The 24,004-nt window shown below is 42.4% G+C and overlaps 1 protein-coding gene across 5 annotated transcripts in view; it reads left to right on the top strand.

The window, feature by feature from the left end:
* csad (cysteine sulfinic acid decarboxylase) overlaps nucleotides 1-24,004 on the top strand; it is a 56,603-nt gene that overhangs the window by 20,457 nt on the left and 12,142 nt on the right. For all 5 annotated transcript variants that reach the window (XM_072567063.1, XM_072567064.1, XM_072567062.1 and 2 more), the window contains 8 exons: nucleotides 4,201-4,307; nucleotides 7,542-7,657; nucleotides 9,874-9,953; nucleotides 11,628-11,682; nucleotides 12,977-13,093; nucleotides 16,577-16,641; nucleotides 18,432-18,513; nucleotides 21,448-21,647. In XM_072567063.1, coding sequence (XP_072423164.1) covers nucleotides 4,201-4,307; nucleotides 7,542-7,657; nucleotides 9,874-9,953; nucleotides 11,628-11,682; nucleotides 12,977-13,093; nucleotides 16,577-16,641; nucleotides 18,432-18,513; nucleotides 21,448-21,647 — 822 coding nt within the window. The remainder of the gene's footprint in view (nucleotides 1-4,200; nucleotides 4,308-7,541; nucleotides 7,658-9,873; nucleotides 9,954-11,627; nucleotides 11,683-12,976; nucleotides 13,094-16,576; nucleotides 16,642-18,431; nucleotides 18,514-21,447; nucleotides 21,648-24,004) is intronic.

Here is a 24,004-nt window from a genome sequence, read left to right as displayed (position 1 = left end):
CTTGATGAGAGTGACTACCTATTTTATTTCAAATAAATAGATTGTAGCTATAAGTAAACAATTATGAACTATTCCACATAAGCTTTCTACCAGTTAAATCTCTAGCCCGCCGTATAAAATTGTGCATTCTGATGACTTGTATGAAAGCAGGAGCTTACAGCAACAAGTAAGGGAAAATAAACTGGTTTTCTGCAGGCTTTAGGTAATTTTCTTCTGAGACGTTCCATAGTCTGAAGGCTTCTGGCTGTCATTCATATCCACAAGCTGTTCAGCTTCTTGGGAACCAATCACAATTGTTGATGGGCAGAGACCTTTGCCACTGACAAATGGTTACTCCACAGCCCAATCAGTTGCCTGTTGCTGGCCGGATCTCATTTTGTATGCATCCCTTAATGCCAGTTATTTTTAACTCCCCACCCCCCGCCTTTCACGAGTTGAAGAAACAGCAGTGTAAATAGCACTTACATTACGTCCTAGTTTGCTTTTCAAAAGTTTAGCCATTCTTTCCACTGTCATTTTCCCATTTCACACCACAATCAAAAATACCAAAGAGGAAAAAGTATTCTGAATTCTCTCTTCTGAAGCACAAAACTGTGGGTACTAGGGTCGTCAGGGAAACCAGGGACCCTCACTTTACAAAAATCTGGGCTGATGCTTCAGTGTTACACTGAGGGAGTACTATTTTGAGAGTGCACGCAGTGGAGCTATTCTAGCCAATATTCATCCCTGAACTAATATTACAAGAAACAGTTCGGTCATTATCGCATTGTTGTAAGGATTTGCTGAGTTTCCTGCCTTTACAATGGTGACCACACTTACAAAAGTATTCTACTGGCTGAAAGGTGACTTTCGTCTGTGTATTTTTTTGTATTTATTTAGTTAGTGAGCCTGCATTTATGCTCATCCCTGTTTGCCCAAAGGTCAGTTAGGAGTTAAACATATTGTTGTGGATCTGGAGTTGTGTAGGCCAGATTGGATCAGGAGGCAGATTTCCTACCCTAAAGGACATTCTGGGGCTGGAAAGTGCTGCAGAAATGCAAGTCTATCTTTTTAAAATTTGATTTGTCATTATCTCTAAAGCACGTTCGAGGACTTGCAAACACTGACCTATCTAGGTTGTAGTCATTTCTATTAAACAAATTAAATAAGATAGTTAAAACCTTCCATGAGAGAGAGGTCCCATTATTCTCATGTCAAGGACTCCTTCAGGTATCCCAAGTGGTGCCTTGATTGTTTTTCCTCAGCAGGACTGTATGAATGTTCCCCAAAGTTTTCCAGTGCATTCTGCAAAATATGGCATTACATAGGGCAGTGTATGCTGCTACTTCTGTGTAGACGATTGACATGCACTATTGTTAATGCTGAGGTTTTTGCTACCATTTGTTGTGCAGACCTTTTGTGGTGGCTTTATGACAAAGCAGACATTCCACACGTGTATCCATCTGATTCTGTCATGTTCAAAAACCCATATAGATACAATAGAACAGGAACTTTTATGTGGTTATGCATTTTAAAAACATCCTGTGTATACTTTTCTTCGAGGAGGTGACCAAGCATGTGGATGAGGGTAGAGCAGTGGATGTAGTGTACATGGATTTTAGTAAGGCATTTGATAAGGTTCCCCATGGTAGGCTTGTGTGGAAAGTCAGGAGGCATGGGATAGAGGGAAATTTGGCCAATTGGATAGAAAACTGGCTAACCGGTCGAAGGCAGAGAGTGGTGGTAGATGGTAAATATTCAGCCTGGAGCCCGGTTACAAGTGGAGTTCCGCAGGGATCAGTTCTGGGTCCTCTGCTGTTTGTAATTGTTATTAATGACTTAGATGAGGGAGTCGAAGGGTGGGTCAGTAAATTTGCAGATGATACGAAGATAGGTGGAGTTGTGGACAGTGAGGAGGGCTGTTGTTGGATGCAGAGGGACTTAGATATGATGCAGAGCTGGACTGAGGAGTGGCAGATGGAGTTCAACCCTGCCAAGTGTGAGGTTGTCCATTTTGGAAGAACAAATAAGAATGCGGAATACAGGGTTAATGGTAGGGTTCTTAGTCAGGTGGAGGAACAGAGGGATCTTGGGGTCTATGTACATAGATCTTTGAAGGTTGCCACTCAGGTGGATAGAGTTTGTAAGAAGGCCTATGGAGTATTATCGTTCATTAGCAGAGGGATTGAATTCAAGAGTCGTGAGGTGATGTTGCAGCTGTACAGGACTTTGGTTAGGCCACAGTTGGAGTACTGTGTGCAGTTCTGGTCGCTTCACTTTAGGAAAGATGTGGAAGCTTTGGAGAGGGTGCAGAGAAGATTTACCAGGATGTTGCCTGGAATGGAGAATAGGTCGTACGAGGATAGGTTGAGAGTTCTCGGCCTTTTCTCGTTGGAACGGCGAAGGATGAGGGGTGACTTGATAGAGGTTTATAAGATGATCAGGGGAATAGATAGAGTAGACAGTCAGAAACTTTTTCCCCGGGTACAAGAGAGTGTTACAAGGGGACATAAATTTAAGGTGAAGGGTGGAAGGTATAGGGGAGATGTCAGGGGTGGGTTCTTTACCCAGAGAGTGGTGGGGGCATGGAATGCGCTGCCCGTGGGAGTGGTAGAGTCAGAATCATTGGCGACCTTTAAGCGGCATTTGGATAGGTACATGGATGGGTGCTTAATCTAGGTTAGAAGATCGGCACAACATCGTGGGCCGAAGGGCCTGTTCTGTGCTGTATTGTTCTATGTTCTATGTTCTAATGTCTACACTTGTGCCCTCCTGGCACAGTATGGCCAAATGGCACCCTGAGGGCAAGTTTGCACTTTGTACAGCAAAAACCCTCCTATAGAGTTCTTGTTTATCAGGTCTCCATGCTCATCTTTCCCTCTTGAGAATTACGTGTTGGAAATTGAACCTTTTCAATAGAAAGGGGCACACTGAGATCCTGTCTCCTCCTCTTAATGGCTTTCCACCCCAACTTACCCCATCACCACCTCCTCTCCTCTGATCTACCCATTTGAGTTAATCTTCTGCCTTCAGTTCTCCACTAATATAATTCCATGAATGTTTCAGTCTCCAATTCCCACTTCTGCACAGGAAGCCCTGAACTACCTGAAATGTTCAGTCATCCTTGTTTTAGATTTGAAGGGGCCTTGTTTGACATTTTCTGCTCTTGGTTGTGATGAATTATTGGTGCTAAGAAAAAGCAATATTGGGATCCCAGTAGGACAATTTCAGCACTGGGTTAGATGCAGGATAATGCCCCCCTACTTTTTATTTTTAAACTGGAAGCAAAGCTCCCTCTCTCTGGTCCCCATCAACATTCCCAGGAGAGGGACAGCATGGGATTAGATATTGAATAAAGCGCACTCCTACTATCCTGTCAACTTGCTCTGTTCCACCTTCAGAAAAACACTTTCCAGGCTGAATCTGAAGTTGGCCAATATGGGATGTTAATGGAAAACTGCAATGGGACTTTGTGCCTACTGGCAGTTTTCAATCCTAAAACGGAATATCAGTGAGTACTGAACCCAAATGTTTGGTTGAAGATGCCTAGTATATTTTCTGCTATTGTTTGTGACCAACTGAGTATTATTTCAGTCAAATGGCCTGCATGCTTGCTGTCTGGACTTGTAGTTAAGGAATGGCCACTTGACTGAGGTGCTGCTGGTGCCTCAAGTCTTGCAAAGGTCTTCTATCGAGGTTAATGTGGGCAGTTTTGGCATTTGCCTCCCTGACTGGGCTGTTAAGTAATATTAGTCTTGCAGTTTCAGATTTGGTACCAGCACTCGGTATTGATTGCGAAACAAAATGCTGGAAAATCTCAGCAGGTCTGGCAGCATCCGTGAAGAGAAAGGAGTGAACATTTCCAGTCCATCAAAGGGTCACTGGACCTGAAATATGAACTCTGATTATCTCTCCACACATGCTGCCAGACCTGCTGAGATTTTCCAGCATTTTGTTTTGCAATCAGTCTGCACTTTTTTCTACTGGGTATAGATTGTTCTTTCTATCATGCTACCTCTCTTCCCATCCTTTGCCTTGTGATGTTTCTCTTTTTTTTTCTTCCCCACTCCCTCCTATACCATTGCCTGTTGTCTTCTCTCCTGCTTCTCTCTTGCCTTGCTGCCTTCATTCTTTCATTGGAATGTCTTACACTCATTTCATGCTTCTTTCTCTTTTTTTTTTCCTCCTTCTTCCCCCACCCTGAAACACTCTCTCCCTCAGATACACCTATGAGATTGCACCAGTTTTTGTACTGATGGAGGAAGTGGTGTTGAAGAAGCTTCGTGCATTTATTGGATGGGAGTGTGGCGATGGAATATTTTGCCCAGGTTAGTGCCACAATTCGAGGAATTTGGCCTACAATCAGATTGGGTGTCTTTAATTTTAAATCCCAATTTTTTTCATTTCTTCTCCCATGTGGATAACACGCCATCCTTGTCCAATGTTCTATGCAGCAAGCTGTGGAATATAGGAAGTAGGAGTAGGCGATTTGGCCCCTTTTAAGTCTGCAGCGCCATTTCACATGATAATGGCTGTCATCTACCTCACTGCCATTTTTCCCCCACTGTCCCCATCGGCCTGTGTATGCCTCAATATGTAAAAATCTATCCATCTTTTGTGTTCTCTATGACTGAGCTCCCCCAGTCCTGAGGCAGGGGTTTCCAAAAATTCTGTACCTGCTGAGTGAAAAAGATTCTCCTTCTCCCTCCTTGATGAAAGAACCCAAAATCAAATGGCCATTTTATATAAAATTTGCAGTTTGTTGTGAACGAGCAAAACCGTTCCAAAACGCTTGTTACGTCCAGAGTGTCCGCAAGACCAGAGTTTAGTAGAGATTTAGTGCAGGTGGAAAAGAATTCTCTGACTCCTTCCACCAATGACTTTAAATCTGTGTCCACTAGTCACTGACTTCCTAAAGAAATGTATGTTCTTCCTATCCAGAACCATTGTGATTTTAATATACCCTCAATAAGATCCCTTTGCCTCATCTGTTCCAAATGCATAAACCCCAGCCATTCCTGATGACCTCAAGTTCTCTGGTCCTGGCTACACTCTGAAATCTCCCTTTAACCTCTCTAGTGGATCAGGTCCTTCCTGTAATATTAACTGGCCTACAATGACTTTCTCCCTTCCTTTCTTGGTTGAATCCAGGAAATTTTAGCAAGCCATAACCAGTGCCTCTACAAATGAGAAGCTGGAGTAGGCCACTGAAACCTGCTCCACTATTCAATAAGATCATGGCTGATCTGATCAATCCATGTTCCTGCATACTTCGAATAACTTTTTTTTTCACCTCCCCCTGCTTACCAAGAACCCATCCACCCCCGTCTTTCAAAATATTTGAAGATTCTCTTCCTCAGAAGCTGGTGGAAGTAGAGAGTGAAGTCTTCTGAGGACAAAATAATATTCTTACCTGTCTTAAATGGGCAATCCCTTTTATTTTAACCCTGTGATACCTGAGCTCTAGTTTCTCCCACAAGAGGAAATATCCTCTCCACTTTCACCCTGTCAAGACTCCTGAGGATAAGGTCCACTAGCTCTACAGCTTCCACCTTTGTTGTGGGTTCCCTTGCTTTGTTTGCCCTCCCCTAGCTGCATTAGCTTCTGCTTCTCTGGATTGAATTCCAATGGCCACTTTTTTCTCTCCACCTTTCATTGATGTCTTCCTCCAGTTGATAGCTTTCTCCTTTGCTATTAACCATGCATTCAATTTTTGTTGCTTTCGGAAACCCATCTACACATAAAAATGATTAGAGATTTAAATGGAGGTGATATGAAGAAGGACTAATTATCCTTTGGTTCCTTTAGCTGAGCCTGCCTTGAATCTAACTTTCACTTGAATTGCTTGAGCTATTCACTTTCTGAACTGTCTGCCATGTATGCTCTTGTCAAAAACCTTAGTAAAATCCATACAGCTGACAGAAAACATGTGAACCTTATCAACCATCCTTGTTTTAGCCCTTTAAAATGATAAGTTCAATTAGTCAGACACCACCTTTCCTCTGTCTCTCCAAATGATTTCCGCTACCTGTAGTTTGCCACAACAGAATTTTTAGATTGACTGGCCTATGATTCCTTCCTCCCTTGTGTTACAGTCCTCTCTGGCACTGTGCCCATGTTTGACAATGGTCAGTTATTTCCTCCCCCTCTCTTTAGCAGTCTGGGATACATTTTTAAATGTGGGACTAGAGGTTCATCCATGTTCAAAGATCCACAACTTTTTTTTTGATGCTTCCCATCTCACGATGCTATCTATTATTTCACAATTGCTGCTAACCAAGTCTGCTTTGTCCTCTCCATTGTGAACTTGGACTAGTCGTGAAGAGCCTTACTCACATCATCCACAAGTGTGTTTTGGTCCCTAATGGGCCCTACCATTGCCTTTAGTTCTCATCCTGAACTTTTGTTATACCTTACTGGGGCAGTGCACTGGAAGTTAAGCCTTGCAATTTCTGGAGTTGCCACTAAAGTTAAAGTTTATAGAAAATATTGTACGTACATCTATGAAAAGAAATGTGGGTATGGGCAGAGGAAAGACTGGGAAAGCAGTTCAGTGCTGGGTTTGCTGAAATGGTTCTTGCGCTAAATAGAATGCTGCTTCTTTATCTTCCTTCTCCAATACTTCCTCTTGTTTATATGAGGTACAGAGTAGCTACTTCCCACTTGTTAAAGATCTCTTGGTGTACCAGTTAAAAGTTACAGCTTGCAGCAATTGGGAAGGGAAAAGAAATTGGCAGTCTTCAGGCATGAGGATGCATTTCTTCTTAACAGTTCCTAAAACACAACCCTATGGTTTATGGACCAGGCCAGACCACCTCAAAACATTTCAATAAAGTAGCCCAGACCTTAACTTTGCTCATTGTTTTAAGCAGGTGTAACGTAGATATTACAGGAGGGATACTGCTGGTTCAAACACTTAGTTTCAAACAATACAGAAATTTATTTACAAGATTACCAAATGAAATACCAACAAAAGAGAACCGAATGTAGAATAACTTAATCTATCTGAAATCCCAATAGATTATCCCAACTTAATTATGCTGTTCCCAATACTTGTATCAATCCCCATAAACACCCTTTGGCCCAAAAGATAAAATCAAACACCGGGTCTAGAGAGAGACACAGAGACAGAGGGATTCAGCATGAACACTACCTTCCATGTAGCTGTTTCCTGGACCAGCAGCCTCAAACCGACTGCCTGCTTTATGAACAGCCAAACTGCTGAAACCAAACCAAACCAGAGAAAAGCTGAGCTGGGAGAACTGGCCACTTTCCTTTAGTTGTGCAAGTGTTTTTTTAAAACTCGAGCCTTTTGTGTGAGGCAATATCTGTTAGCTATAATCAAACTGGCCCTAAAAACCATCCAAGCCAGACTTTTCGGAATCGCTGCTTTTATAACCTCCCTGGAGAGGGAAAAAACCCCAAGGACAGCGTAACCTTGTTCAAGGAGCAGTATCATCACAACTCTCTCTCTAGAGTTTTGTAACAGTGATTAGAGAAATTGGTAACGGTGAATGCATGAATTTATTAACCATATTTTGGAATGATTCTTCTATCCACAGGAGGCTCTATGTCCAATATGTACGCTATGAATGTGGCCAGGTACAAGCTCTTCCCTGAAATTAAAAAATGTGGCCTATGGGAGATGCCGAGATTGGCCGTCTTCACCTCTGAAGAAGTGAGTTTTTTAGGGATTGACTCGTAGCTGGTCTGTTTCTATGGCCTTTTTAAAAAAAATATGAAATGATTTTTGTCATTTAATTAGCCTCTGAAATAAATCTTTTGTTTTCTCCTTAACATTCCTTCTTGCAGTCTGCAACCTAAACCTCTCCAGGACTTTAATACTGTTCCACCCCTGGAAAAAGCCTCACTTGCCTCCATCTTGAGTGTGTGATGTCTTTTTCTCACAATATTATTTTTTTTTTGTCTGTGTCTCTCCTATCTTGCACTGTAAGCTGAGTGTAACTCCCCTGAGCTGTACTATCAATATGATCTTGGCTGATCTACTACATTAACTCCACTTTGTCTCCCCTTCAAATTGTTACATGTCATGAGTGACCAATGATCTCAACCTTGAATATATTCTATAATGGAGCATTTACAATCCCAGGGGATAGACCAATCCAAAAATTCACAACCCTTTTGAGTGAAGATATTTGTCTTGATCTCAGTCCTCAGTGAGTGCCTTTTTCTCAATCACCCTATTCAGTGATGTTATTACAAACCTCTGAAGCAGGTGGAACTACTTCTTCCTCTGGCACCCTTGATGCATAGTTCCAGTAACAACCCAATTGACATCTCTTTGGACTAGAGCTTCTTCAGCTCTCCTCAAATGTCATTCTGAGTTCCATCGTGGATCTGCTCCCTCCTGCTCCAAGCCTGCCCGATTCCAGCAATGAAGTGCATTCTTTTTGTGCTGGTAGCTGGCAAATTACAGCTTCTCATCGCTGAAATAACGATCAGTACCTGTCTCCCTGATTAGCATCTCCTCCATTTTTTTTTTTCCCCCTTTATTTCTTCTTTTTATTTTTCTCTCACTCTCTCTTTTCTTTTCCCTTTCTTCCCCCCCCCCCCCAAACTCTGTTCAGCTTAGTAATTGAGCCACATTTCCTCCAACTACTGATCCCTTCTGTCAAAGGTAGCCCTCGAGAAAAGCGCCTCCTATCTGCTGATCAAAGTTCAAGGTTAAGGCTCCTCCATTATTATGCACTGGATCCCTGTAACTGCCTGACCTAGTCTCCCTGTCTGTCCCTGATCGCAGCCAACTGTAAGTTTTCTATTGCACCCAATGGGTGTGACCGCCTTCTAAAACACAACTGTCCAGATATGTCTTCCATTAACACCGTGCCTGATGCCCCACAATATCTGCAAATTATATTCTAGCCCAGCAACTCTGAGCCCAAATTTCCATGGCTACAGGCCTCCTCAGTAGATAGGGGGTCATGCTTTCCACAAATTTTGTGATGTTCCACTTTATGGTACACCAACTGATGTCTATCAATTGATTTTTATTGATAGCTTTTAATTCAGTGAAGTATACCAAACTTTTTTAAAAATTATTTTTACCAACACCTTTGAGCTGGTATGTTTGATAACCCAACACAAATTATATGCCTCCAATACCCTGAAGTGTTCTGTATTGTTTTCTGTCCAATTATGATAGTGTTTTTAAAAATACTTACCTCAATGCAATCATACTTGTTCAACCGAATGGCCACATGAAATATCGACAGGTTTGTCAATTTCTCCTCAAATACTGCAATCTACTGTGACATCCAAGTAGTCAGTTGAGGTGCAACTGAGAAGGCTCTCTGCTGGTAAGTATTTTATAACAATGCAATGTCTTAAAGAAAAAAGTATAACTGTATACCCTCTGCATTAAATTTTTGTTTTTACATTGTTTATGTGGATCTTGTGATTATCTGGAATATTTGACCAATTGGCACGCTCCTCGTCCCATATGTGCCAAATAATTTCACTGCAATATCCAGTTCGTTTCCTAGATTAGAGACAAGTCCCCTTTAGCTGCTACAAGTGTTTTGAATAAGAATACAAAGCAACCCCTCTCTCTCTCTCTCTCTTTGCATCAAATTCCTGACGTTTTTTCCATGTTTTACAAAACTCTTTTAATCAGTCCCTGTTCTTCTTCCTTCTGAATTTTTGAAGGATAGCCCTCCCTTCTTTTATAATATCTTGGGCAAAGTGCCCTGCACCTCAGTGAACACTGCACAGCCTTCCTTCACCAAGGTTTGTTCTCTAAACAGCCTCTGATCTCCTCCAATGACCCTTTTTTTTGCCATTTAATATTCCTTTTAGAAGACCTTTTTTTGTTTTATGCCATCATGCTGAAAACTGCATAAAATAATGAACTGGTATTATTTCCTTCATTCCCAGTGCCATTATTCTGTGACTAAAGGAGCTGCATTCCAGGGTCTGGGTACAGACAATGTCTATTTGGTAAAAGCTGATCAACGGTGAGTCACTGGGGTGGTGTTAGCTTTTAAGTAACTATATCCCTCATAAGGATCTAAACAAGAACTTGTACATTTTACACACAAATGTCCCAAAGCATTTCTTAGAAGTGCTATAGCTCTCGGAGAAAGAAAATATCAGGAGAAATGACTTGCAGCTTGGTCAAAGGGAAGCCATCTCCTTCTGGGATTGATTTTCCCTTTCTCTTGGATCTCTTTGTGGAGCTCCTTCCATATGTTTTAAAACCAAAATTTGGTGGTTGTCATCGTCGTTCTCTCTTCTTTCCCTCCCCCCCCCCCCCCCCCCCCCCCCCCCCCCCCCAACCTTGGTGTTCTCCTGCACTGCTGTGCTATCCCAACTTTTTTTTTTTGTTTTTCTGGGGATGTGTCCCAAGCTCCAAACTTCAGTGGGTCTTTCATTACCTGCTGAAGTCTGACTGCAACAGAACACTTGAAACCACCATGTTCATTGCAAATTTAAGATTTTGTTAGGAAATCTCCTGTACTATGCTCCTACAGATATGACCTATTCCTTTTTCAAGTGATCTCATGAAGAAAAGTTCAATGGGAAAGTGAGAGACAGATAGTTATGTGATGGTAATATCACTGGTCTAGTAATCCAGAGGCTCTTCAAGTACCATCATGACTGCTAATGAATTTTAAATTTCTATAATTAAAGGCTACTCTGATAGTTGTCACCAACTATCACCAAGTATTGTAAAAACTCAGCTCATGTCCTTTTGGGAAGGAAATCTGCCATCCTTACCTGGTCTGGCCTACATGTGATTCCAGTCCTACAGCAATGTGGTTGACTGTTAACTTCCCTCCGACATGTTCTAACAAGCCATTCTGTTCAAAGGCTTTTGGGCGCAGGCAATAAATACTAAGTGTGTGTGTGTGAGGTGGGGAGGGAGCTTGTTCACTTGCAAGGGCTTAAGCATCAAAATCTGCAAATCAGTGAGGGAGTGTCATATTTCCAGAGGTGCCATCTTTCAGATCTACAATGAAGTTGCAGCCTCCATCTCTTGCTGGTTTATGTAGAAGATTACTGTTTTGAGCAAGGGAGGCCTCCCATGACATTGCGCACAATGTTCATCCCTCCATCGGCACGTATGCATTATCTGGTCCTTGTCTAAATGCAGTTATTCGTCCTCCATTCCCCTTTTTTTGAGGGTAGAATGGGACCTTGGCTTCATGTCCCATGTGAACGATTGAATCTGACAACAATGCACCAGAATAACAGCATAGATTGTGTGCTCCAGATTCCAAAATGGTTCTTAAACACAATGACTTGTGAAGGCATGTGTGCTATCTACGGAGTCTTGTCTTGTATCTCTAACTGTTTCATTTGAGGAAATGGCGTGTTATGCAATGTTTACTCCAGTACTTTTAGTATTGTCATTTGGTAGTACCAAACTAGAGTATTGCTTGGAATAAATCCACTTTTTTTCTGTCTTGCATGTGTCAAGACACTTGTGACAATGCCAAGGTGACAGAAGAACATCTTTATACTGTTTGAGAAGAGAGGCTGGTTGGTTGGAAATTGGACTCTGGTAGAGATGATTGGGAGACTGTGTCCCTGTTAATGCTGGCTCACTGTTACCCGCTAGGCTTATTGGTGTGGGAGGTCTGTACCATTCTTTAAAAATGTTTTTTCATGTGTTAACATTTGAATAGGGGCAAGATGATTCCAGAAGAACTGGAAAAGCAGATTTCTGCAGCCAAGTCCAAGGTATGTACCGCTTGCTTTAAATGGGCAATGCTAGTTTTTGTTTTGGTGTCTGATTTCTCCCTGCCCCATTTTCCCCTGTTTCCTGACATCTGGGTTCCACATGTCTTGCCCAATTAGTTCATCTCATTGGGTGAATGTAGTGGGAATTCTGTCCCACCCATGAGCATTGAAGCCAGTAGTGATAACCCTATGACTCCTTTTAAGATCAGCACAGACTAGGGGACATGATTATGTGGGACCCTGAGTTGCAGAGTTCTCCTCCTTCTGTAATCTTATGAAGATGTGGGTGTACTGCAGTTTTAAGAGTAAAAGCTAGCAGTGACAGCACAAAGTGTTCTCAATAAGATAGAATGGAAACATGTGGTTCAGCTACTGGGGTAGCTAGTTGCCTGGAGACCAAAACAGATTTGAATTAGGCCAATCAGTTTAAATATACCCCAAAACAAACACTAACTCTAATTCAGTTTGGATTTGGTGTATTGGCCATCTTTTAAAAGCCAATGACACCAATCTGATGCTTTGGGGGGGGGGGGTATAAGACTAGGGAAAATTGAACAGTTGGGAGGAGAACTGCCAAGCCAATGACATCTGCACACTGTCCAGAAAAATAGCTCTCTTAAAAGTACCTTTTTATTGATCAGTAACCTGTGAAGGAGAATCCCCAAGAAGAAGAAAAGACAGGAATACAGAGAAAACTGAAAGCTGCCTGGTTTTGAGAAGAAACGTTTTTGTTTTGTAAATCTTTAATCAGGGGTTTTATCGGGCTAGTATTGTAGAAGGGGGAAGGTAAAAGATAGGTGAGAGGAAGGAGTTGTAAACATTAGTTAATTATTCTCTGTTTATACATTCAGAAACTTGTTAATTCAAGAGACAAAGAAGTAAAAATTTTCACAGGTTATTGTATGAGAAAAATCTTGTTGCTGGTTTAAATTAAGCAGGAGAGTTTACCCTGTGTCATAACAGTTACAATTGAACAAATTTCCTCTTCAGTGGCATTTTTATTCTTTCTGTTAATCCATGTTTTCTGATGTCCAGTGGGAGTTTACCACAGATGATTGGAGTGCGGAGTCTGTCGGTGAGGCGCTGACATCAATGATTAGTAGGGCTTGTATAGCGACCACTGAAACATGACTTGCACTCTGTGGGTGGGCAGTTTTTATGTCCAGCTGTTTCTCTGGTATTATGAAATTCACCCAGCCACGTTAGTGGGACACGCTACAGTTGCAGGGACCCCTGTGTTTGACAAGCCACTGCTACTCTAAGGCAACTCACCCAATACTCTTTCTGGTTTTAGGGAGCAGTTCCATTCCTTGTGAGTGCTACAGCTGGAACAACTGTCTTTGGAGCGTTTGATCCCCTGCCGGAAATTGCTGATATCTGTGAAAATTATGGAATCTGGCTTCATGTTGATGTAAGTTGGATGATGAATCCATTGATTATAGCTGGATGATCATTCAATATCTCTGGTATTTGAGTGAATTTTGAACAGCCATGTTCCCTGTCTGATCAGCCTGATATTGACCAGTTGTGCCTTTTGTCAGGGGTCTCCGACCGCATCTCCTGGGTGAGGGGAGTTTGTGGGTTTTGCTCCATAGATGTTGCCAGCAAAATCAATTTGTGGATTTTTCAGTTGGAAGTAATGGGAAAATAAAGCCTCTGCCTAAGTAAGGGGGACAAGTAGATGCCAGGATAATGTATTATTGACTTGACATCTAAGGAGCATTGGGTACAAGTAGTGGCCATGCATTCTTGGCCATTCAGTGTTGCAATAGGGTGCAGTAGCTGTGGGATGTGGCAGACATTTAAAGGTTTAACTGGCTGATTTTTGTCTATTGCGAGAATGAAAGCAATAAATGCAAACCTCTTCCCCGACCCAAAAAATGTTTGGCTGGCACTTCTACTTAAGCTCTTGTGAGGCTACTGCAATGATTTTCTTCTCCTTTTTTACTCCCCTGTTCCCATAACTCAAGCAAATATTTCTTTGTCCATACTTTTAGATCCACTGCAACTGCCTCTGTGAAGTCTTTTTGCTAATGCAAGGCTTAAAATGTTCTAAAGCTCTAAAGACTTCACACTTGTTGATCTCTCTATTGACTTTGTATACGCTTACTACTTCAGCTGCATCTTTTGAACAGAATATGGAGGTTGTGATCAAATCATCCATGTAACTTGAAGACTCTTTGCTATATTTCTCTCCAGTTGTCATCCTCTGATGCCATTAATACTTACCTAACATTGAGAAACTTCTTTGCAAATATTCTGAAGAAACTTCTGCTTTAGTCTGGGGTGGACTGGTTGAGGAATGCTATATGGATAGACTGAAGATCCACTGGTTTGTTTTTTTTTCTCCAAAAATAATTGTAGCTGTATGCTCAAAATATTTCTGATCAACCTATTGAGATGTCTCATTTTGACATGAGGAGTCTTTCAACCCAGGCCTTCTAGTCCAGAAGTTGAACGACCACTCTGCCACAGGAACCTTCCTCCTTATGATCCAAGTTTAAATTTTATTTCTGTCTATTTCATAAAAAGGTTTACTCATAGCATAGAAACTAGCAGTACTCTGAAACTGCAGTACGCCATTTCATATGGAATTGCAACTTGTGTTGTTTATTACCTGCTTTATTATTTTTTTTACTGCTTTCATAATCCTTAATCTTGCATTGATCAGCACTACTTGGTGAATAAAGGAATACTTTAAACAATCTGTTCTGCAGCCTTGAGTTGAAGTGCAGGTACTCTCCATACTTACACCTAACCCAACAGCTCCAGTTTTGGTCTGTCTGCTCTGTCAAGAGGTATAAGCAACAGCTTGAACCAAAGGCTCTATTTGTTTGGATTTGAATATTTAAAACTCTGGGAGGATGTCAGTGCCATTGGCTGGGCCCATCTCTCATTGCTGTTCAGAAGGTTGTGCTGAGCTGTCTTCAGATATGCCCACTATACTGGTTGGGAGGGAGTCTCAGAATGTTGACTGAGTGACTGGGAGCCAACAGTGGTTCATTGGATGCTGGTGTGGCTTGCTGCGCCAGTGTTTAATTCCTTAGCTGCCTTTGAGAGGGTGATGTGATGCTGCCTTGAGCCACTACAGTCCATGTCTTGTAGCTGGACCCACAATACCTTTCAGGAGGCAATACCAGGATCTTGACCCAGCAACAGTGAAGGATATTTCAATCAGGATGGTGAGTGACTTGGAGGGGAGCTTGCAGATGGCAGTGTTCCTATCTATCTGTTGCCCTTTTTCCTTTTTAACATGGTGGTTACTGTGAGTCTGAAAGTGCTGTCTCAGGATTTAGTTCCAAGCAAACTAGTCCTGTTGACCTTGTAAAGTGCTTTTTACTAACATTTGGAGGCTAGTGCATCACTGGGAGAACTGTCTAAAACTTTGTGTCATCGCTAGTCACAGATAAGGTGCCGGAAGACTGGAGGTTGGCTAACATGGTGCCACTGTTTGCGAAAGAAAGGTGGTAAGGACAAGTCAAGGAACTATAGACCAGTGAGCCTGATGTCGGTGGTGGGCAAGTTGTTGGAGGGAATCCAGAGGGACAGGATGTACATGTATTTGGAAAGGCAAGGACTGATTAGGGATCGTCAAAATGGCTTTGTGCGTGGGAAATCATGTCTCTCAAACTTGATTGTTCCTACTTCAAAGAAACTGAGATTAATGAGGGCAGAGCATTAGACGTGATCTCTGTAGACTTCAGTAAGGTGTTTGACAAGGGTCCCCGTGGGAGACTGGTTAGCTAGATTAGATCTCACTGAATACAGGGAGAACTAGCCATTTAGATACAGAACAGGCTCAAAGGTAGAAGACCAAGAGTGGTGGTGGAGGCCTGTGACCAGTGGCGTGACACAGTGGTGCAGTGTTCACTACTTTTTGTCATTTTATCCAAAATGATTTGGATGTGAGCATAAGAGGTACAGTTAGTAATTTTGCAGATGACACCAAAATTGGAGGTGTAGTGGACAGTGAAGAAGGTTACCTCGCACTACAACAGGATCCTGATCAGATGGGCCAATGGGCTGAGGAGTGGCATTTGGAGTTTAATTCTGATAAATGCGAGGTGCTGCATTTTGGGAAAGCAAATCTTAGCAGGACTTATACACTTAATGGTAAGGTCCTAGGGAGTGTTGCTGAACAAAGAGACATTGGACTGCAGATTCATAGCTCCTTGAAAATGTCCCAGGAAAGTGAAGGAGGTGTTACTACTGAGTAGTATCTGGTCGGCATGGATGAGTTGGACCGAAGGGTCTATTTCCCTGCTGTACATCTCTGACTCTAGTCAAGCAACAGCCTGATCGTCACATCGTAGGAGAAAATGAGGACTGGAGATCAGTCGAGAGTGTGGTGCTAGAAAAGCACAGCTGGTCAGGCAGCATCCGAGGAGCAGGAGAAGAGCTGATGAAGGGCTTATACCTGAAATGTTGACTCTCGTGCTCCTCAGATGCTGCCTGACAGGCTGTGCTTTTCTAGCACACACTTTTTGACTATGTTTATTTGAGACACTATCGTCACCACAATAAAACAAAGCACAGTGGATGTTGGAAATCTGAAATGAAAACAAATTGTTGTCAGAGATTTGACATCCTTCGACATAGGCAGGAGTGTGTGCAATACCTTAACTCTGACAAAGGGTCACTGGACTTGACGTTACCTGTGTTCTTCTCTCTGCAGATGCTGCCAGACCTGTTGAGTTCTCCATCATTTTCTTTTTGTTTCAGACTTGCAGCATCTGCAGTTCTTTGTTTTATTCTTAATTGTGTCACTGGTTACCTTGGAAGATGTGGTTTGAAACTATCCCTTGTCCAGCTGCCCAGAGTGTGAATATAGTGCTCTTGCCTTTTGCTGTTTCTCACTCTCTTTCCCCCTCTCTCTCTCTCCCCATCTTAATAGGCAGCCTGGGGTGGAAGTGCCCTCGTCTCCAGGAAACATCGGGATTTGCTGACTGGAATTGAGAGGTGTGAACTGTAATTCTGTACTTTCTACACTGTTTCTGTTTTCTAAAGAGTACGTTTATTAAAAGATGCCAGCACATTAATGGGCATTCTTATGTCCAAGATTTGATTTTTGTTGTAGTCTTTTCACTTAAGAGCATGTTTTTCATCTCTGGCTGTTACCAGCAGTTTGTGGGTAGGGCCAACTGCTCAATGAGAGGTCATGTTCTTGTACTGTTTGATCTTTAAGCATTTTTAAGACTGCATTGCTTTCTGATGAGCAAATGATTTGTGATGGTCACAGTGATAATTAGTGTTTATTACCATAGGAGTTGTACACAAATGGCTAAAATACTGTTTGTTTACTTTTTAAACAGATGTTAGGCATGCCATTTATTTTATGCTCCTATCCCTTGAGACTGTGGTGAAAAGATATCCAATGGCTTGGATACATAGTGACTTTTTTAAACGTTCAGTTTTTTTTTTGCATAATTGCCTGGATTTGGAAGTGAAGTGTGGTTAGGACTTTGCAGATTCTTGAATGCTGGACCAGCTGGAGGCTGGAAGAACACAGCAAGACAGACAGCATCAGGAGGTGGAGAAGTCAATGTTTTGGGTGTGACCCTTGAGGACTGTTTTTGGGGGGGCGTGGGAGGTGGTGCTGTGAAATGGTGAGGTAGGGATAGGTGAACAGAAGTAGAGGGTATGACCTGGTTGGTGGATGGGAGGAATGAATCCAGTTGGTAGCTGGAAGGGTAAGTCAGAGGTATGGAAGGGAGGGGGAGGGGCTGGAAAAGGTGTCGGAAGTTGGGAAGGGAGGGTATTTGAAATTGGAGCACTCCATGTTGAGTCCTCCAAGTTGTAGGCTGCCCAGGTGGAAGACGAGGCAGTGTTCCTCCAAATTTGTGGTCTGATTCATTGTGGCAACGGAGGAAGCCCAGGATGGTCATCTTGGAAAGAGTGGGAAGGCAAATTAAAATGGGCAGTGACTGGGAGGTCAGGTCGGCCCTTGTGGGCCTGGTTGAGATGCTTGGTGAAACATGCCCTGAGTCTACATTTGGTCTCACTGATTTGTAGAGAAGACTACATTGGGAGTACCTGATGCAATAAACTAGGTTGGAAGAGAGGCAGGTGAACCTCTGTCTTACCTGGAAGGACTGTTTGGGGCCCTGGATGGTGTTGAGGGGGAAACCCTGACCTGTTATGAAAAACTGAATGATCAAGCTGTTTAATTTGATCTGCTGTTTGGCTGTCCATCCTCACAATGTGCCTGCATTGAAATCATGAGGATGTGACTCCTGTGCCTTCAAAATGACATTTGACCAGTTGTGCCAAATAGAGAATCATTCCTGAGTTCCACTTTGAGATCTATGTCTCTTGCTGCCTGTGGTCTGGTCCAGGTTTGTGATCTGTAGTCATTGGGAGCAAGGGTGCTTTCTCTGTCTGAGAGGCCTGACCTACATTACTGTCTGCTACCTTGGCTACAAAATGTTGTGTTGTGTGAAAATAAGGGTAAGTGAGCAAAATACTGGAATTTTTTTTTAAAAAGCCTGTGAATGGTGGTGATTCTGAAATAAAACCTGAAAATTTAGCAGGTAAGTCATTACTTGGAGGTTGCCTGAGGGGGAATGTTGGTTTGGATAGGGCTTGTTCCACCAGGCTGGGGATTGATCCAACCCCATCCTTGCACCATTCCCCTTTTATCATGTTGGTTGTTGTTTAGTGTATTTCCAACATCTGTTTTAATGGGACAAACTAAGAGCACCCTGAATATGTTGACGTTAATCAACTTCTCACTTTTCTCCCCCGTTTAGGGCTGATTCTGTTGCCTGGAACCCCCACAAAATGCTATTGGCAGGGCTTCAGTGTTCTGCCTTTCTGCTCAAAGACAACACTGTGAGTGGAAATTTAGTTATCCTAGCACAAAGGGTTGTTCCATGACACACCCCAGCTCCTAATGGTACTGTTGACACTTGGCCTCCCTTTTCGAGCAGTGGATGGTGCAATGTTGAGCCTGTCCCATGCCTTCAGGGATTTGCGGTTATGCACATTCCGAAAACCATCGCTGGCTTTTAATTGCAGTACACCTTCCACATTGTACCTGTCACTGGCTGTGGTTTCAGTATAGCCCTCATTTAGGTGGTTATCCACTGTGTCTCAAGTACCTTGTGATTATCACGCTTTGGGAGTTTGCTGCGTGGAAATTAGCTTTGTTACATTTCTCTCATTACAATGATGTTGACACTTCAAACTCTAAAGCACTTCAGGATCTCCTGAGGTTATGAAAGGTGCTATACAAAACTCAAGTTGTCATATCCTCCAGCCACCACCTTGTAGCTCGCTCATTTAACCTGCCTGTGTCTCTTTTTCCTCCCCTCTGTTCGCCTTCTTATCTCGCTTTCTATTGGCAAATCTAGATACATTACTCTCTGACCCTTCTTTATAGGTCACTTTATTTTGATTGCAATTAATTGAAGCTCCAGCACGGACCCTGGTAAGATTCTACTAGTCACAGTCTGCCAAGTTCAAAATACCTCACCTTTATCCTTACTCTCTGCTTCCTATTTGTTAATCAATTCTCTATCCTGTGCCTTTAGCTTGTGTATCAGTCTTTTGTTGTTTTACCACCTTACCAAATGATTTTGGAAATCCAAGTATATGACAGGCTAAATAAAAGGGGAGCGAGCAATTATCAGTTACATCCTCTGGAAAAATAATGTTAATAGCCAATCTCCTGAGGTCTTTCTCAAATCTATTTTTTTTTTTTGTTTAAAGGCTAATCATCCAATGTGATTATTGCAATAGTGTTGCACTAAATTGAGACTCTGCAATGGGAAATTATTTTCAAACCCATTGTGCTGCCACATTAAATGCTGGGTACTGCAGAAGTTAAAGTTACCTCTTCACTCCCAGGGTAGGCACAGCATGGAGTTAGATACGGAGTAAAGCTCTTTTCTTTTTTTAAAATGGTTATCATTCACCCAGTATCTCCAGAGCCTGCCTTTTTGTGCTTGCTTTACGCTTTCTTTCTCTCAATAACCTTCCTGTCTCACCTCTGTTTGATTTTTGTAGCTTTTTAATGGCTCCCAGACGGTTTTGCATGGGTCTCTGTACAGGTTGCTTCATTTGGTCACTTGCCATTCCGAGAATTGGCTCCAAGGTAGAAAACAGGGTGGTGGTGGAGGGTTGTATTTCTGACTGGAGGCCTGTGATGAGTGGAGTGCCACAAGGATCGATGCTGGGTCCGCTCCGTTTTTTTTGTCACTTTTATATATAAAAAAATGATTTGGGTGTGAGCATAAGAGGTATAGTTATTAAGTATGCCGATGACACCAAAATTGGAGATGTAGTGGACAGCAAAGAAGATTATCTCCGATTACAACAGGATTTTGATCAGGTGGGCCAATGGGCTGAGAAGTGGCAGATGGAGTTTAATTTGGATAAATGCGAGGTGCTGCATTTTGGGAAAGCAAATCTTAGCAGGACTTATACACTTAATGGTAAGGTCCTAGGGAGTGTTGCTGAACAGAGACCTTGGAGTGCAGGTTCATCGCTCCTTGAAAGTGGAGTCACAGGTGGATAGGATAGTGAAGAAGGTGTTTGGTAAGCTTTCCTTTATTGGTCAGAGTATTGAGAACAGGAGTTGGGAGGTCATGTTGCGGCTGTACAGGACATCGGTTCGGCCACTTTTGGAATATTGCGTGCAATTCTTGTTTCTTTCCTTATCAGAAAGATGTTGTGAAACTTGAAAGTGTTCAGAAAAGGTTTACGAGGATGTTGCCAGGGTTGGAGGATTTGAGCTATAGAGAGAGGCTGAATAGGCTGGGGCTGTTATCCATGGAGCATCGGAGGCTGAGGGGTGACCTGGAAAGGGGTTTACAAAATCATGAGGGGCAAGGATAGGATAAATAGGAAAAGTCTTTTCCCTGGGGTGGGGGAGTCCAGAACTAGAGGGCATTGGTTTAGGGTGAGAGGGGAAAGATATAAAAGAGACCTGAGGGGCAACTTTTTCAGAGGGTGGTCCGTGTATGGAATGAGCTGCCAGTGGAGGCTGGTAAAATTGCAACATTTAAAAGGCACTTGGATGGGTATATGAATAGAAAGGGTTGGGAGGGATATGGACTGGGTGCTGTCAGGTGGGACTAGATTGGGTTGGGATATCTGATTGGCATGGACGGGTTGGACTGAAGGGTCTGTTTCCATGCTGTAGATCTGACTCTGGCTTTGACTGAGCTCCAGTTGAGCCCTGGTCGTCCTCATGTGGAGGTGTATTTTAAGCTTTTATTTCCCCTGTAATGGTTCTGTTTTTGGTTGTGTAGAATGCTGCTGCTGCTCAAAATGTGGGAGCAGTGCCAGTGGGCAGTGTCAGAGCTGTTTGCTAATTTGGTTGAGGGAATTTTTGAAGGAAAAATAAGTAACTACTTAACTAATTGGTGAATAACCTTAATGCTTTTATTTCTCACAACACCGGGTCTAGTCCAACAGGTTTATTTGGAAGCATTAGCTTTGAGTGCCACTCCTTTTATCAGACATTGGCATCTGAAGGCGCAAGCACCAATTGCAGACAAAACTGAAATGAGCTGTTCAAAAGATCAAAATTGGAGGAACACAGGTGTCAGACAACCCCCTGATGAAGGAGCGGCGCTCTGAAAGCCAGTGCTTCCAAATAAACCTGTTGGACTATAACCTGGTGTTGTGACTTTTAACTTTGTCCACCCCAGTCCAACACCAACACGTCAATCATGGCTTTTATTTGTGTAAGAGGACTGTATGCTGTGGCTGTAACCTTTCTTGCCCAATTTGTTGTGAATTCTGTCTCTCTTTTTCTAGGACCTCCTGAAATCTTGTCATGCAGCCAATGCCAGCTACCTTTTCCAGCAAGACAAGTTCTACAACGTCTGTTATGATACAGGTGACAAGTCTCTGCAGTGTGGCCGGAAAGTGGATTGCCTCAAGCTGTGGCTGATGTGGAAAGCCATTGGTACTCGAGGGCTGGAGGAAAGAGTTGACCGTGCCTTTGCCTGCACTAGGTTTGTATTAGGACTATGATCTTGCATCGACAACTTGGGGGTCACACACTTAAGATCACAATTTTTCTGAGGGTTTTTGTCTTTGGAACAGTCTTTCACAAAAGACTGGAAGCAGGGTCCTTGAATAATTTTTTCAGGCATCAGTAGGTCGATCCCTTGATCTTAAGGGAATGGAAGGTTGTCGTGGGCAGGGAACATAAAGTAATCCAATTAGCCATTATCTTATTGACTAGAGGAGCAGGCTTGAAGGGCCACATGGTCTACCCCTCCGCATTGGTATGTTTGTAGACCTCCAAACTTGACTGTTCAAATCCCTCCATGGTCTCTTGCTTCCCTATCTCTAATAATTTCCTCCTGCAGTTTTAATTCTGTGATATCTGCGTTCCTCCAATTTTGATCTTTTGAACATCTGATTTCTGTTCTCTGCCATTGGTGGTTGTGCCTTCAGATGCCAAGGCCTGAAGCTATCCCCTAAGACCGATCTTGCTGTTTGAATGAGCTTCTGATCACCAGTCCTAATTTCCAGCGTCAAACATGGCTTGGTGCTAATTATGAAGAGACTTGGGCATTTTTATTATATTTAACTGTTACAATGTGGGGTGGTTGGAGGGGTATCTGGCACACTCTGCCTAAAAAGATGGTAGAGTCAGAAACCCTTAATCCTTTTAACGACAAGATTTGGTTATGTCCTTGAGATACCATCACCACCTCAGGTGGGTTCAGACCAAGAGCTGGCAGATGTGATAGCTGGACAGCTCCTCAACCAGCATGGATACAGTGGACTGAATTGCCTCCTGATCTATAAACTTTTACAGTGCCACAATGCTATATAAATATAAGTTGTCATTTAGTTTTGGTCAGAGCTCATTTGGTTGTGTTACCTAGTACATATCTATTGCAAAACTTCTTGATTGTGGGTGCTGATTGGAACTTCTGAATGGTATGAGAAGCCTCATACTGAGGATACATGCTACCTGAATTCTAATGGCTGGCAAACTGAGGTCCACGAAAAGTAATATCTGTAGTTCACTGTCCTAAACGACTTTGACCTTTTTTTCTGAAATGGTACCTTTAAAGAAATGTAACCAAAACTCTAGTTTACTCTTTTTTTTTTAAAATCCAAATTTCCAAATGAATGTTATCATCCTTTATCATTCAATGCTAACTTTACCAACAATGCTTGCGTTCCATGAAAAAGCAAAATGTACTTGATTGTTTTTGGAATATCCTAAGGTTGTGAAAGAATGAGCATGCTCTTTCACAACACACTAAAGTGCCAATTGGCATATCTCTTGTCGACCAGCGTTCAGCAAGAAGAACTTGACTAGTCTTGCCCTCTTGCCTTTTCTTGTTGTCCTGCAACTTTATTTTTATACAATGATCTAATTGCTTTTTGAAAGCCTTGATTGAATCTGAATCTGCCTCTACCACACTCTTGACAGTGCATTCTACATTTCACTGCGTAACAACAAAGTTGTTCTTCCTCATGTCACCACTATTTCTTGAAGCAGTCCCCCCAAATGTCCTGAAATTCTTGTAACTTCTCTCAGTGGGAACCGTTTCTGTGAACTCCTCATTTTGAACATCTCTATCAAATCACCTCTTGAATTCTGTAACTGAAGTCCCTCGTCCTGGGGGCCGTTCTTTATAAATTATTTCTGTACCTTCCTTTAATATCAATGTACAGTTTAATCTACAGTGGAATGCCTGTTTCCTACTTGTCAGGACTTTAGCAGGCTGCAGCATTGAGGAAAGATTGTCTTGTTGCTCTGCATTGCTAATATCCTTCTGTTGTATTTCATTCTTTTAGTATTCTGTATTATTTTTTTTTTGGAGATTATTCATTGTTGTGCCTCTCTTGTTTGAAGATCATTTGTGAAAGATTCCTGACTAACTGCAGTGGAGGATGATGACAGCCCCCTATCACTGGATGGAAAGACTGGCATAACATTTGCTTTCTCTCTGTCACTATATCCATAGAGAGGGATAGGAGCAGACAGTATGGGCAAGTACTTAATTTGGGGGAGGGGGAATGACAATACAATGACAGGCAAGAACTGGGGTGCCTGAATTGGAACAGATGTTCTCAGGAAAATGCACAATAGAACTGTGGAGGTTGTTTAGGAAGCACCTGCTGATAGTGCTGAACAGGTTTGCCTCACTGAGGCAAAGTTTAAAAATCTCACCAGGTTATAGATCAACAAGTTTATTTGGAAGCACTAGCTTTCGGAGCGTTGCTACTTCATCTGGTAGCTGTGAAGGAGCAGCGTCTTGAAAGCTAGTGCTTCCAAATACATCTGTTGGACCATAACCTGGTGTTGTGATTGTAACTTTTTTCCACTCCAGTCCAACACTGG

Source organism: Chiloscyllium punctatum, chromosome X (genome assembly GCF_047496795.1).
Source record: "Chiloscyllium punctatum isolate Juve2018m chromosome X, sChiPun1.3, whole genome shotgun sequence".
Lineage (NCBI taxonomy): Eukaryota > Metazoa > Chordata > Chondrichthyes > Orectolobiformes > Hemiscylliidae > Chiloscyllium > Chiloscyllium punctatum.
This window is presented reverse-complemented; position numbering and strand designations above follow the sequence as displayed.